This window comes from Phalacrocorax carbo, chromosome Z, assembly GCF_963921805.1.
Source record: "Phalacrocorax carbo chromosome Z, bPhaCar2.1, whole genome shotgun sequence".
In the NCBI taxonomy this organism is placed as follows: domain Eukaryota; kingdom Metazoa; phylum Chordata; class Aves; order Suliformes; family Phalacrocoracidae; genus Phalacrocorax; species Phalacrocorax carbo.
Genome location: NC_087548.1, coordinates 4,159,651 through 4,174,253, shown reverse-complemented (window position 1 = coordinate 4,174,253; position 14,603 = coordinate 4,159,651). Strand labels below are relative to the sequence as shown.

General features: G+C 48.8%; 1 protein-coding gene across 1 annotated transcript in view; it reads right to left on the bottom strand.

Annotated features, from left to right (window-relative positions):
• Positions 1-4,178: 4,178 nt before the first annotated feature.
• ZBTB7C (zinc finger and BTB domain containing 7C) overlaps positions 4,179-14,603 on the bottom strand; it is a 46,290-nt gene continuing 35,865 nt past the window's right edge. Inside the window, exons 2-3 of the mRNA XM_064438643.1 lie at positions 11,359-12,534; positions 4,179-6,115 (exon numbers count right to left, since the gene is read on the bottom strand). Of these exons, the coding sequence (XP_064294713.1) occupies positions 5,479-6,115; positions 11,359-12,534 (1,813 nt within the window). The 3' untranslated portion in view covers positions 4,179-5,478. The remainder of the gene's footprint in view (positions 6,116-11,358; positions 12,535-14,603) is intronic.

Here is a 14,603-nt window from a genome sequence, read left to right as displayed (position 1 = left end):
TTGGAAAGTCACACGTGGGCCAAGGAGATGCAGGCTGTCAGAGATGCCAAAAGGCAACAGCAGACCCTAAAAACCCAAGCATGGGTGACCTGCTGTGAAACACAGCATTTTCTTAAAATGAGATGGTTGGGGTCTCACTTCATTTACTTTCTTAAAACTTTCCTCTGCAACCACACAATCTTCCTGCTTCAGGGCACCGAGACTGTAAATAAAGCACTAAACCCCTCCAAAATGGGTGTGAAAATGCCTGGGATGGGGGCACAGCAGGCCCCACAGGGCTGCAGGCAGGGCAGGAGTGGAGCAGAGATGGGGCAGTGTTTGCAGCCCCACTGGTGTCACAGGGAGTCCTGCTGAGGACCACACAGTCAAGTCTGAAGCATCTTAGGGGGTATTTTAAGAAATTGTTCACTTTTTTTCCTGCTGAATGGAAAAGCCTCTCAGTTCCCAAAGTGCAGGCTCATTTTCCTTTTTCTAAAATTTTTTTGGTATTTCATTTCTCCTGCACAACTGGAGGAAGAGGCTCATGTGCTGCTCACCAAAGGGTTTCAAGCCAAGGGCAGGGAGTTGCCCATCCAGCCCTGTGTGCTGCTCGTACACGGGAGACGAGCCTTTTGCAGCAACACCTGGTGCAAGCAAATGCTGTGTGCACAGCATCACCCCGGCACTGTTTCCCCCACTGTGGTCTGGATGATCCAGCAGATAACAGGAGCAAGAGCATAGCTATATATTGCTGCTAACAAGCATTTACTGAAGCTGGTTTCTTTCTGTGATTCCCACGTGCCTGATTAGCGCGCAGCTCCTCCGAGTGATTTTCAGATTTTTCATCTTCCCCCTGCAATTTTATATATTTTTTTGGCATTATAAGCAAACCAAAATATCAGCATAAAATGGGGTTAAAAGCCACAAGATTTTAAAAAAATTACAAATGTATTTAAAGAGCTAGAAAGTAATTAATTTTCATTTTGTATTTTTTGTGCTCAGAAACACACTGTTTATATATCCTGCCATGGTTCTGCAGGCTCTGAGCACAGATGAGCTGCTCAATGACTGAGCACCCGCCCTGGGAGGGGGATTGATATTTCCATCTTCTCAAGCCACATTTTTGGACTGTGCCCGCAGGTCCAGACCCCTGATGCTGTGGAGCACTCCTTGGGAGTGCAAGGGAAGGAAAATAACTGGTGGCTGTAAGAGCTCAGGGTGTTTTGCTGGGGTTACAGTGGAGTGTACAACCCATGAGCCTGAGTCCCTGGTCCCCAGGCTTGAGAAGATGGACTTGGACCCTTATTTCCCACTGCATTCCTGATGCTCGTGGAACTCAGTCAAAACAAACTGGGAAGAAGTGAAGCTGACTGAGCTGGGATTGGTCCCTGGGCTGTGCCAGCAACCCATCCTCCTGGGAAAGGTTTTGCCAGCGACTGCCCCATCAGCTGAGCAGAGAGGAGGGAGCTGCAGTGACAGGAACATCCCTCCCCACGGTTAACCTTATCTCACTGTAGCTATGGGAAAGGAAAGCAGCTGAGCCCAAGCTAGTTTTTCCAAACCATGCTGATAGGTAGTAGACAGGTGCCATTGAAAGTAATTCATCCCATCCTTGGGAGGTCCAGTGTAGGTGGGGTGAATCATCCTCCAGCAGTACGTGCCTCCCTCCAGAGCTAGGTTGGCTTCAGAGGAACGCTGGAAATCACATTGCAGGTTAGGACACCCAAAATTAAAGTGTCAACATGTAGGTGTCTCAATATGCATGGGGTGTCAGTTACTTCACTTCCAAATGTCTGTATGATGTGGGATGAGTCCCACCATTCATACCTGGGACTTATCTTCCAGGGTTTTGCACCTTTCACAAATAACAAGAAAATTCTGCAGCACCATAGTGGCTACATGAATTATGGGGCTCACATTCATGTCAGCTGTATTCATAGAATGGTTTGGGTTGGGACTTTTAAAGATCATCTAGTCCAACCCCCGCCTGCAGGGACGTCTTCAACTAGATCAGGTTGCTCAGAGCCCCGTCCAGCCTGACTGTGAATGTTTCCAGGGATGGGGCCTTGACCACCTCTCTGGGCAACCTGGGCCAGTGTTTCACCACCCTCATTGTAAAATGTTTCTTCTTTATAGCTAGTCTGAATCTCCCCTCTTTTAGCTGAAAACCATTAACACTTGCCTTATCGCAACAGGCCCTGCTAAAAAGTTTGTCTACATCTTAGAAGCCCCCTTTAAGTACTGAAAGGCCGCAATAGGGTGTCCCTGGACCCTTCTTTTCTCCGGGCCAAACAACCCCAGCTTTCTCAGGCTGTCCTCACAGCAGAGGTGTTGCAGCCCTTGGATCATTTTTGTGGCCTCCTCTGGACCCGCTCCAACAGCTCCATGTCCTTCCTGTGCTGAGGGCCCCAGAGCTGGACACAGCACTGCAGGGGGGGTCTCACCAGAGCAGAGTAGAGGGGCAGAACCCCCTCCCTCACCCTGATGGCCACGCTTCTTTGGATGCAGCCCAGTGCTCATCAGTACCTGCTGCAGCCAGGCTCTAGGAGCCTTGGTGAGAAGATGAACGAGAAGCCACCACACCATGAGGTGGGAGAGAGCCCCCCACATCCTTCTAGCCCAAGGCTTGGTGCTCATCATGCCTGTCCCAGCTGGGGAAGGGGAGCAGAGGCCCAGGAAGGCACCTTCATGCTTAGTCCAGCTCCCAAATGGATACCTGTGGCCTGGACTAACTGGACAACATTGAAATGGGAAGAAATAGGGTTTTCTCTAGTTCTCCCTCCCCACCCCAAAACGTGATTGCCGCCAGCACCCAGCTCCATGCAACCCAACCCAACCCAGCGCAATGAGGGAAAATCAACCTTAACTCATTAACTGTCATCAGCATCACAACGCCAACAACTCCCTCGGGCTGGAGCCCATACCAGCTAGATGCTTAATTAATGTGTGGTTATTTTGGCTTTCCAAAAGGTGCCTTTGGAAAGCACCAAATTTGTGTGTCCAGCAAACATCCGTAGACCTGAGGCCATGGGGATGGCCACGCTGGCTCAAGAAGGGAGGCAGCTCAGCATCTGCAGTGGCTTGGCCTTCTCAATGTGGACACAAGCAAGAGAACCAAGTCCTGCTAATAATTTAAAGCATCAATTGATGCAGTTTAATAAATACATAAAAGGATCTAGTATCTTTTTTTCCATCCACCTTCTAGCATCAATGAAAGTTAAGGGTGATTATCCTGTAAGTAACTAAGGCAAATTTGTTTGTGTGTGTTTCTCCTTTTTTGTTTTGATTTTCCCCCCATTTTTTTGTACATAAAGCAATCACATAAAAATAATTATAAATAGAAAAACTGCAAAGGTCTTTCACCCCTAGACAAATAGGAAAAACAACCCAACCAACCCAACAAACAAATTGAGACAGAAAAACCACCTTGCTTCAAGTACTTGTAGGTTATACAGTACTTGGCATCTTTAGATGCTTTACAATGATTCCAAATCGTAGACCAAAACCCACCTGAAGTAACCAGTTATCTGCAAAATGTCGCCTGTGTAAGAAGTTGATACGGGGGAAAAAAAAGTTTGATGAAGCTTTCTTTAGTGCTTTTCTTCTTTTTTCTTTTTTCCCTTCCATTGACTTGTTGCATGTGGAGTCTTTGTGGATTTCTTTTTGTAGGAGGAAGTGAGCGTTGGGCAGTTCCTGGGGTTTGTTCTGCTGTGGATGGTCTCAGAGCAGAAGTCCTTCATGCCCTCATGGGGGCCTGTGGATCCTGGACCCCTTGCATCCCCTCCATGCTCCGGTGGGGAGACCCTCATCAAGCCACCGCTTCAGATCAACACCATCGATGGGCAAACTGAAAAATTAATGAACCCGTGGTCCTCTCGTTCCCTTTGATTCTGCTGATGTTGAAAGGTAACAGTAAAAAGAGAAAGAAAAAGCCCTAAATTTGTAACATTTACATTTTCTGAGAGATGGTTTCAGGTAAAACCAGCTTCCCAGGGCACCCGCCGCAAGCCATCTCAGCCAGTGGTGAAACTGGGGTCCCACCACATCCCAGAGGAGCCATCAGAGGCAGATGGCCATCAAAAGCCTTTATTCTCGGGAGTAGCCGAAGGAGGCTGACACGATGGTTCCAGCCAATCTGCCACTTTTTTTGCCTCAATAAAAATATTAGATAGGGGTGGCCAGGCCAGGGTCTGCAGGGATGCTGGGAAAGACCCCAAACCTGGTGGCCACTGTGGGCAACCTTCAGCTTGGAGCACCCCATCATATGTTACCACCTCATCTCTTGAACCAACAAATGGTGAAGAAAAATAGTATTTCTACTTGCTTGCAAGTAGACAATCTCATCTGCAAGACATCTTTAGTGGACTTCTTTTCCACAAAGATCCCTTGAGACAAGCAGCAGGGATATTTGCACACCCAACTTTTTCCCATCGACATTGCAGATTTGGGGACACTCAAGTGTTTTGTAAATTTTTGTCATCAAAATATATATAGGAATTAGGGGAAATTAAGGACACAAATCCAGACATTTCAGAACGGTCAGCAGCAGTGAATTCTGACTCTTTGGTTTGAAATGAATTTTTAATTTCAAAATTCCCACATGGTATATTTTCACAAAGCAAGGGTTTAATAAAAGCTCAGAATTGAAACATTTTTGATCCTTCCAAAATTTTTCCTTCACCTTTTCAAGCAACTGAAGTTAAAATACTCAAAATAGGCTTTAGTCCTCCTTCTGAAATTTTGAAATGGACAAAGAACCAAAATAAGTAAAAACCCCCTTTTCTACTGAGCTTTGCTCCTGGGTGATTTTCTACCTCTTTTTTTAAAAACTTTTTTTAGGGTTTCAACTCATTCTGCACAGAAGGGCTTTCACCAGCCCTGGAAATCTGAAATACTGCTGAGAAAGGCAATGGCCAGGATCCTCCCCCTCCCAAAGTGGCTGCTTGACCCTCCCCTTTATCCCTTGTAGAATAAATTTTGTTGCCAGACATGGGAATTAATTAAAAAAAAGTCCTTTTGACCAAAAAGGGCCAAGGGATTTAACATATCAAAACCAAAGCTGGATGGTTTGTTGCTGTTCAGCAGGCCCCACGGGTGGAAAATGGGGAACATCTCTCCCAGAAGAGATATCTCATGGTGATGGCCATGCCCTGGACTAAGGCAAGTGACGTTTTTGGGAGTGTTCAAGAGAGCAGCAGTTCTGGCCTGGCTTTTCCGGATGGAGCCATGAGCGGTTGGCAGCTGGATGGGGCAGCGTGTGCCCTATGGCCCCAAAGCCAAGTGCATTGCAGAGTCTAAAGTTCCAGTGGCCATGGGGTGCAGCACCTGCCCACCCACCTGGGGATGGTCCCATGCCCCAAGCCCCCCAGCAGGCCATGCCAGCAAGGGGACAAAGAGCTTCTTGGGAGCCAGATGATGTGAAATGGCAGGCAGGGACCCCAAGGGAGCTGGCTGCCCTGTTGGGAAGGGAGCAGACCCATGGTGGGACCAGGCATGGGTTTAGTTGCTTGCCTCTGAAATGGGAGCCACATGGCTGAGTCCCGCCAAGCCACTGAAGCCTGTGCTCCAAGGATTGGGAAGAGGGTAAAAGGGTTGGGCGGCGAGGTTTTCATTATGGCTCAGGGTGAAGGCAAAGACGCTCGCGTTCCTCTCCATGTCTAGCTGGGCTCGCCTGAAGAGCTTCATCTGGGTTTCTTCAAAGTGGCTCTCCAGCTCCTGCAAGCTGAAGGTGGTCTTGGCCCTGCTCAAAAAGTGCTTGGGGCTGGGGCCGGGAAGGCACATGGTCGCGCCGCTGAGGTGGCCGCTCAGCTCCTCCAATGTTGGTGGCATCACAAAGGTGTTCTCCATTGGCAGACCACCTGGAGTGAAGAGCAAGCTGGCCGCCCTCCACGCCGCTGGCTTGCGTCCTCGCCGGGGTTGTGTGAGCTGGCAGCTCTGGCGTTTTATGTGGCGATGGAGGTGGTCGGAGCGTGTAAAGCTCTTGTAGCAGAACTCGCACTGGTAGGGCCGGACACCCGTATGGATGCGCATATGGTTCTTCAGGTCGTAGTTGTACACGAATTTGGCATTGCAGTGGATGCACAGGTATGGCCGCTCCCCCGTGTGCTTCCGCATGTGAATTTTGAGCTTGTCCTGCCTGCAAAAGAAAAGGCGCTTAGTCAGGTGGTGTGGGTTGGAAGTGATGCAGTTGGGATTGCCCCTTGGATTAGGAGAGGGAAAGGTGATGGGAGGGTGGGGGGCTTATCCTGGGGTTTCCAGCCATGGCATTGCCCCAATATATGGCTGCTCTTGCAGGGTGGCATTTACATCCACCTCCTCCTTCCTGGGGTGACAGCACCTAAACATCGCATAGACCCAGTCCTCCATGTCAGGAGTTTGCAGCCCATCTCAGAGAATTCAAAACAGCCTAAATTGGAGGAAAAAACCCTCTGGAATAAACTCAAAACCCATATGGGAATATCTAAATAAGTACAGCTATATTTCTGCCTGCAAATGAAGAAATTAGTTGAGTTTTGAGAGCATGGAAATGTGGGGCAATACTGCTTAAATGAAGTCCCTCTTGAAGCTGATTTTCCTTTCCTTTTATCCTTACACTGACCATGTACTCTCAACTCTGGCCTCGCTTTATTTTGCAAAACCATGCCAAATTTGCCCCTGTACATCTCCCACTGCCTCTCCAGGATGGTGGGGCGTGAACATGCTGACATCCTTGCTGCCCCAAAGCCTCTGCCCCATGCCCAAACACTGGGGACTGCATTCAGCCCCACCCCAACAACGCTTCACATCCCCCAAAACCAACTAAAACCAGGAGAACATGGGCTGTAGGGCTGGGTGTCTCAGGAGCTTTTGTTTGAAGTGGGAGCATTGCACAGGGTGAAGCAGGCAGAGGTGTGGGCAGCACTGGGGCACTCTGCGCCCGCTGTCCTTCCCATCCATCTCCTCCAAGGCCAAGACACGCACATCCAGCCTCACACATGTTTTGGAGAAGGTTTTTATATACAGCCATGGGACTGCATAATACCCATCCCAATAGAACTTATTTACAAATATAGTTTTTCTTTTTAGGGGGAACATCTAAAAGCAGCAAGAATATTTTCACAAGCTGGCAGTCCAATCACTATTTTCTTTTTCAATGAATGTTTCCTTCTGCCATCTACAAAAATCACAGTGAAGGCATACAATAATAAAAAGAGAAGCTGACTGTAGCTGAACCAGGCCAAGTGCGCTGCCTAGGTTGCATGAGCAGAGTTCAAGTAAGTAAACAGCAAAGTGGGAGAATTCATATTTTTTTCCAAAATGCTTTCAGTATGATCCCACCAAGACATTAGTAATGTGGCTAAGAATATGGAGAATATATGGAATTCATATCCTTATTATATATAAAATATGTGAGCATGCAAAAAAAGTATAAACCACCCCAAAAATCTATTTAAGCTGGCAGGTCAAGCCCTCAAAACTTGCAAGGTGCTGCCTTTGCACCAATTTCCAACACCCTGCCTATGTGCATCTCAAAATAGTTTTTGGTGACATGACCGGCAGCACGCCAGTGTCGGCCACACCACAAGGAGCACAGTCCCGGGATGGGCATCCCTGCAAACCAGTCCCTCGGGATCAAGGAGTATCCCTAGCAGGATAGTCACTTCTTCACCGGATGATGCTTTATTGCCTTCAGGAAGCCAGTCCCAGCCTGGTCCTGCATCTGCAGCAGCAGCGCACGCAGTGGAGATGCTCCCTGCCTGTACGGAGGTTGTAACAAGCTCACGTGAAGTTTACAACTCATGCAGATTTTTAGGGAGACAAAAAAAGTCTCTTGGTCCCCATGCCAAGCCCAAGGCCAAATCCCAACTTCCCATTCTGAAATTTTCAAAGATGCTGTTTTCCCAAGATTTTTAACAAGGGCGCATTTCCCCCGAAAGGGCTGAAATTGGTGCTCAGCAGCAGACAAAGCAGCGTGGAAAATTTCATCCCAAACGGATAATATGCAGCGAAGTCATAAGCAGATGAATGCAGGGGCTCGTAATGCAAAGTGTTGGAAAATGTTAATAAAGAGCAGAGCTACCGGCCCCACCTATAATATAATTTAAACCTATATATGTAATGTTTAACCGAGGAGGATCGCTTATCCTAATAAACAGGCAGCGTGCCAGGACTGTAAAATGTAAATACAGGCAAAGCTTTTTTCAGGCTATTACCCATCTCTGGCAGCAGATGGGGAGAAACTCAATCCTCCCTGCCCTGGCAGCATCTCCATGGAATGAAAAAGAGGTTTTATGGCCCTACCTGGAGCAGCTCAGAGGTTGGGGGGGGTAAGATGCTCTGGTTGTGGTGACACACCCAGGGGAGGATGCAGCATGGGGAACACAGGGTTTGCGAGATGGGAGCTCGGCTCACAGGGTCTCCAAAGGAGAACTGCACTCCATGTGTGTGAATAACCTTAATGCAATTGCATTAGGAGAATGATTAGGGCCCTGGTCTAGTGGGGTCCTTGCCATGGGATGTGAAGGGGGAGGGATCTAATGGGGAGGTTGGGGGACTCCCCACCAGGAAAATCTATTTTCTCTATTTCCCCCAGTAAATTTGCTCCTCCACAGTTTCTCGAATGCAGAAATAATGCAAAGGACTGATTCATTCAGAAATCCCATCTGGGAACCTCTGCTTCCCTGCACCCTCACTCCCAGGGGAACCCAACAGGGACTGTCTGGGCTTGCATCTCCCCAGTGAAGGCACTGCTCACTTCCAAGGGTGTGAGTCTGATGCTTTCAGGAAGTGTGAGATATGCTCCCCCCCCCCCCAAGAGTAAAACACCTAATGCAAGTGGTGGAGTTTAGGAAATCCCGGCAGAAATCTCTTTTTACATCTCAGTCACTCCATTTTGCTTAAATACACCTTCCCCTAAAGGAGAGCTCTCACATTAGAGTCATGCTGAAAATGGCTAGAAAAAAAACCCAAATAAAACCACACAGTTGCATGCTATTCAAAATATTTCCAAATACATTTAAAAATAAACCAATGTTTTGAAATTTCCACTTTGCTCAGGGTGTTAAAGAAGGAAAAAACCCTCCAGCCTTTAGCTCTGTGCGGGGTGACCTGAACGAACAGCTTCATCGTTGGATTAGTCCCAATTTTCTTTGTGGTTATTTTCTTGGGTTAAAGCCCTTTGTATTTAGAAGCTGTTGGGTTTAACCCTGCATTAGTAATGGGCCACACTAGACCATCTCTGCGTGGAGCTTTTAACCTCCAAGAAGCTGATTTAACCTGTCTGGATTAGGGGTCAGGATACCTGAATTCCCACCTGAACCCTCCTACTAACCTTCACAGTGACTGTGAGTCAGTATCAACATCTCTCTGTGCCTCAGTTTCCCCAAACGAAGTCAATGATGCTGCCCTTGCTTGTAAAGCACTTTGGGAGCTCTCTGGGAGGGCTCAGCTCTAGTATGCCCATCACAGGGAAGGTGTCAGTGATGGGTCAAGCCAAGCTATTTCATTGTCAGCAATTAGCACCCACAGCATCACACCCAGGAGAGTGACGGGGACCGCAGGATGGGGCTGGCCAGGTGGTCCCTCCAGCCTGGGATGCAGCCACACTTGCAGGGCTGAGCCCATCCCGCTCCTCCCAGCAGCACCCGCCTGTCCGGAAGTAACGACCTAGCGCTAACTTGAGGATGCAGCATCATCAGGAGCCGGATACAAATTCCTGCAGGCAGGAGTTAGCACCAGGGAGTGGCCTTTCCCCTGCAAACACCAGGGTGAGCTGGCTCATGTTGCATACGCCCGCCTGAGGCACAATGCTCCCCGCATTATAATATGGTGTCTGCTGCGTTAATGGAGCAGAGCATGGAAATTTATTTTCAGGTCAAATCCTCATCATCTGCATAACTTCCACTTGAATATTATCACAGGGACGGGAGAAGAAAAGACAGGCTGAATGCAGGAGCACCCCAGGTGTCCAGCCATTGTCAGGAGCTCGACTTTGCCTACTGTGCATGTTATTTTCCTCTGGTTTGCTCGCCCCAGACTAATAGGGCTCTCTCTCTCACACACAGCCAGGAGCTGAAATACCATGCTTTTGTCAGAAAGCTTTATTATTATGGTAAAGATTGTACTCATTAGATATTAATTATACCCAGCAAGAGCAGGTCCAGAAATCTGTTTGTCTCTGCTCACTGATTAAGTTTGCCCAGCTTTTCAGAAAAGGGTTGCAAGCTGTAGCATTAGATTTCTGTATCCTACTCTGATTTATTACCATTGAAGGGTCTGCTGAGGTGGAAAGAGGTGCAAAGGCTGGGAATTGGTACCGGGGTGGATCTGGCTGGTCATGCCTGCCCTGGAGCAGCCCATGTTGGAGGTGGTCTCACCTAACTTTAGATACCTAAAAGTTAGGTGCCCTAATCTAAGCCCCACAGGTTGTCTTTGTGGTCAGGGATGACCCCTGCTCATCCCTTTTCCTCATCTACCTCTCTGAGGGTGCTGATCTCTTTCCATTGACCATGGAAGGAGTCGAGGTGCCAGGCTCTTGGGCAGCCAACATTCGGTGTGATAAATCATAGAATCACAGAATCATTTAGGTTGGAAAAGACCCTTAAGATCATTGAGTCCAACCATTCACCTAACACTGCCAAGTCCACCACTAAACCATGTCCCAAAGTGTCACATCTACACATCTTTTAAATACCTCCAGGGATGGTGACTCAACCACTTCCCTGGGCAGCCTGTTCCAATGCTTGACCAGTCTTTCGGTGAAGAAATTTTTCCTAATATCCAATTTAAATCTCCCCTGGCACAACTTGAGGTTGTTTGCTCTCGTCCTATCATTTGTTACTTGGGAGAAGAGACCAAGACCCATCTCACTACAACGTATAATAATTAGGATGGCTCCAGCCTCAGAAAGCCCAGGCACTGTCATGGCTAAATATGTGCAACTTGGTTGTGGTCTACACTGATGCCAAAAGGTGCAAACCCAAACTAATTACATCCCACAGCTATGTGGCCCTCCCAACTCAACACATCTCCCAGTACATTAGAGATGAAGCATCCTTGGCTGTTTGACCATCTATTTTACAGCTCCCTCTGATCCAACTGTGGTGAGCTATGGTGGGGTTGAAAATATCCTGTTACTTATTATTTAAGCTTTTGTCAAGCGAGCAGATGGATCCAGTGAGCTGTGGATGTGATCCACAACCCAGCAAAATCAGCAGGTTCATTTTCTTCCTCCACCCTCCCTTCCTCCCTTTTTTTCCAAAGGGCTAGAGATCATGCCCTGCTTTCTTTGCACATCTTTGAGATGTGTAGCTTAGGAATCAGCCATGGGTCATGATGTGACCCCTTCAACAACCACCACCCTGCACATGGCCACGCATGGCAGACGTAACCAATGCACACCTGGTAAAGTGGACTTCACAGATATTGCACATATATGGCTTCTCTCCCGTGTGGGTCCTCATGTGCCTGGGCAGCTTGCCAGCCCCCATGATGACTTTGTTACAGATGGGACATTGCTGGGATGCCTTGGGTTTTATCTTCCTCTCTTCCTCCAGGGGCCATGGGGGAAAATCTCCTCCAAACTGGATAGCACTTAGGAAATTGAGACGAGCGCTATAGTCAGTCTCTGTCTTAATATGCCTTAAGGGACCTTCTGGGGTGTTGGTAAACATGTCCTTGAAGAAGTCATTAGGGAAAGGAGGCAGAGGCAGGTCTTCCTTCTCCTCTTCTTTGATCTTCCTCTTTTTGATCACCAGATCCAAGGGGCCATTGTCTACTTGTAGCTCCTTGAGCTGGGAAAAGGAGCTAAAATCACCATTCCATAGATGGGGGAAGAAGCTAGGGGTGAGAGGAGAGCGAGCTGGCCTCCTTTCTGGGATGTTTGCCTTAGGGTACAAGTTTTCCCTTAGCAAGGACTCAATGGAGAAGTCTTGTATCACACCCAAGTGTCCAGCAGAGTTATCAGCTGGGTAGTGATTTGGAAAGTCTTTAGGTGCTTCTGTATATGCTTCTTTGGTAAGATCAGACTTAGAAGGGCTTTGGTGACAGCTTACTTCTCGGACATCAGTTAGGTTCCCCTGATTGACAAAATCTTCCACTTCCTCCTCCTCCTCCTCTTCCTCCTCATCTTCGTCTTCATTGTCATCTTCATCCTCTTTGTCATCTTCTTCTTCTGCCTCCATGATTTCAAGGCATACATTGATAATGCACTGGATCTCCAGCATCTTGGCAGCACTGAGGATGTGCTTGACATTTGAGGTGGTGATGGTGAGGGTTGAGGTGTAGGCAAACTCGAGGATGGCAGAAAGTGCTTCAGGCTTGACAAAGTCAATCTCGTAAACGTAGGGCTGGTCTGTTGAAGTTCTGGTAGTGAAGAGTTTTTTGAAGTACTTGCTGCAGGCAGCAAGGACGGACCGATGGGTCCGGTACTCCTGGTCCTGTACAATGAGGATGACATCACAGAGGAGACCGTCATGCCTCTGCTCATTTAAACCACATAAGACTTCACTGCTGTGGTTTGGGAATGGGATCCCAATAAGATCTTCAATGCCATTGGCCATATTCTCATTTAGTGCCCTAGGACAAAACACATAGTAGACCATTAACAGGGGATTCCCAATCAATGCCAAAATGACCCTGCCTTGTCTCCGTGTCCTCCTCTCCCTTGCCTCACTTGGACCTCTGTAATCACCTCCTGCTTGCACTTCCCCAGTGCATCTCCATGTCACCTTTAAGTCCTTCTAGGTCCTCTGTGATTTAACCTCTGCTTCCCTCTACATCTCTCCATCTCCTTCTTTGTCTCCATCCTTCTCTTCTCAGTTCCTACCCTATTCACGGTTCATAACCACAACAAGCTCCCTCTTCTCTTTCATATCCCTCCCCCAGGAACCTTGTGCAGTGACTCCCTCCCCATCATGTTTCTTCCACATCCTCCCAGAGCCAACATCTTTCCGGGCACATATTCGATTTGCCCTGCCAGGAGCTATGTGGGGAAAGTGTGATGGTGTATTGCTTCACATGGCCAAGTGCCAGCACCTACACCACTGAAACAAGATGAGCCAGGGAGTGTCCATCTCATCTACGCAATTGTTTTTCGTACTGGTACAACTGGACGTCCCAAACAGGAGGGACTGCTGGTCATGGCTGTTTGCTGCATCAGCAGAGCAGTCCTTATGAGGCAGCAGGTCTCCAGTTCTGTGCCCTCCTGCTACTTCTTGCCTGAAAACTATCCCAGGTCACCTCAGCATGTGAACAACCCACAAAGGGGTGTCTTTCTGAGGGATCTGGGAATGGGGGGGGTGGCAAGCGAGGAGTTGTGTACCTAAATGCTCAAAGACAACCAGAGAGCAAGGGCCTGGCCAGGGGCAGATGGCTGTCTGCTATCTTCACCCATAAGCTGAACTTGCTCCATTCCCAATCCTGTTTGGACTTGTTAGCATGGCATCAAATGCCCTGTGCAGCTGGCAGACACCTTCCTCTGCTAGAGCAGCTCCAGCTTCAAAGGGAAAGTCGGAAGCAAAAAGCCCACACCCAAAAGGAAAACCTGATTTTTTTGCCCTTTTTTTAATCTGTAAGATGTTTCCTCTTTCACATGGCTCCAGCAGCCCTTCCACATGAGAAATCCCAGGAAAGGAGAGCGACTTCCTCCAGGAGGCAACGAATACATTAGTCCCATCACACACAGAATACATCAAACAGCCAGAAGAACTTTGAATACACTAACCCTTTGGAAACCCCTAGGACACAGTGCATGTGTTCATGCAGTGTCACCTCTATGAGCCCTGGCTTGTGGTCCCACTGCAGGTAGACACTCAGTTCACAGCCAAGCAGTTGATCTCCGAGACAGCCCAGGGTGCACATAAATAAAACTGCAGCCCTGTTCCAGCCCCTATTGCAAGGTTGAGACCATCAGGTAGGTTTCTAATCTCACCCTCTGCATCTCTGGCAAGTTCCCAATCCCACCCCATGCCCCCTCCACATCTTCCTGGGATCCATAACCACGTCCTAGGTAGCCTTCTCTGCCCAGTTTCTGGCTGCGCTGACTCCAAACCTCCTTCCCACCAGCTGTGGGGACCTGGTCTGCCTCATGGTGTGGGACTGGCTCCCACCCTACCACCTGCCTCCAGCCCTTGGGGATGAAAAGAGCCTGGTCTGATGGAAGTAGTCCAGGGAAATCCTTGCTTCACCTTGGTTAGCAAGCCAGTGACCTCTGGGGGAGGCTGGGGAGCCGCAGAGGGGATCAGACTCTGCAGCAAACATTTCCGTGGGAAGAGGAACACTGTCTCCCTTCTCCTCCCTCTGCAGGATCAATCACCAGCTGAGACCTTGCAGCTATCTCCCACACACCTAATCAGCACTGCCAAACACTTGCTGCGTGGGAGCCGGCAAGCAAAGGCCTTGGGAAGACGGTGGGTTACAGACCACCAGCCTGGTGGGAGCAATGCAGGGATGGGGGACAAGCTGCCCCTGAGCTAGTGAAGCCTCACGGGGGTGCTGGAGGGAAGCCCCCACCATGGGAAGCCCTCTCCACCCACCTCCCCATGCCCAGAGATGGGAGAGGAACTGGGAATGACACCCCTCTGAGCTCCCCTCACCTCCAGCCACTGACGTCTTCAGCAGAAGGACGATGCTCCAGTCCCTCATCC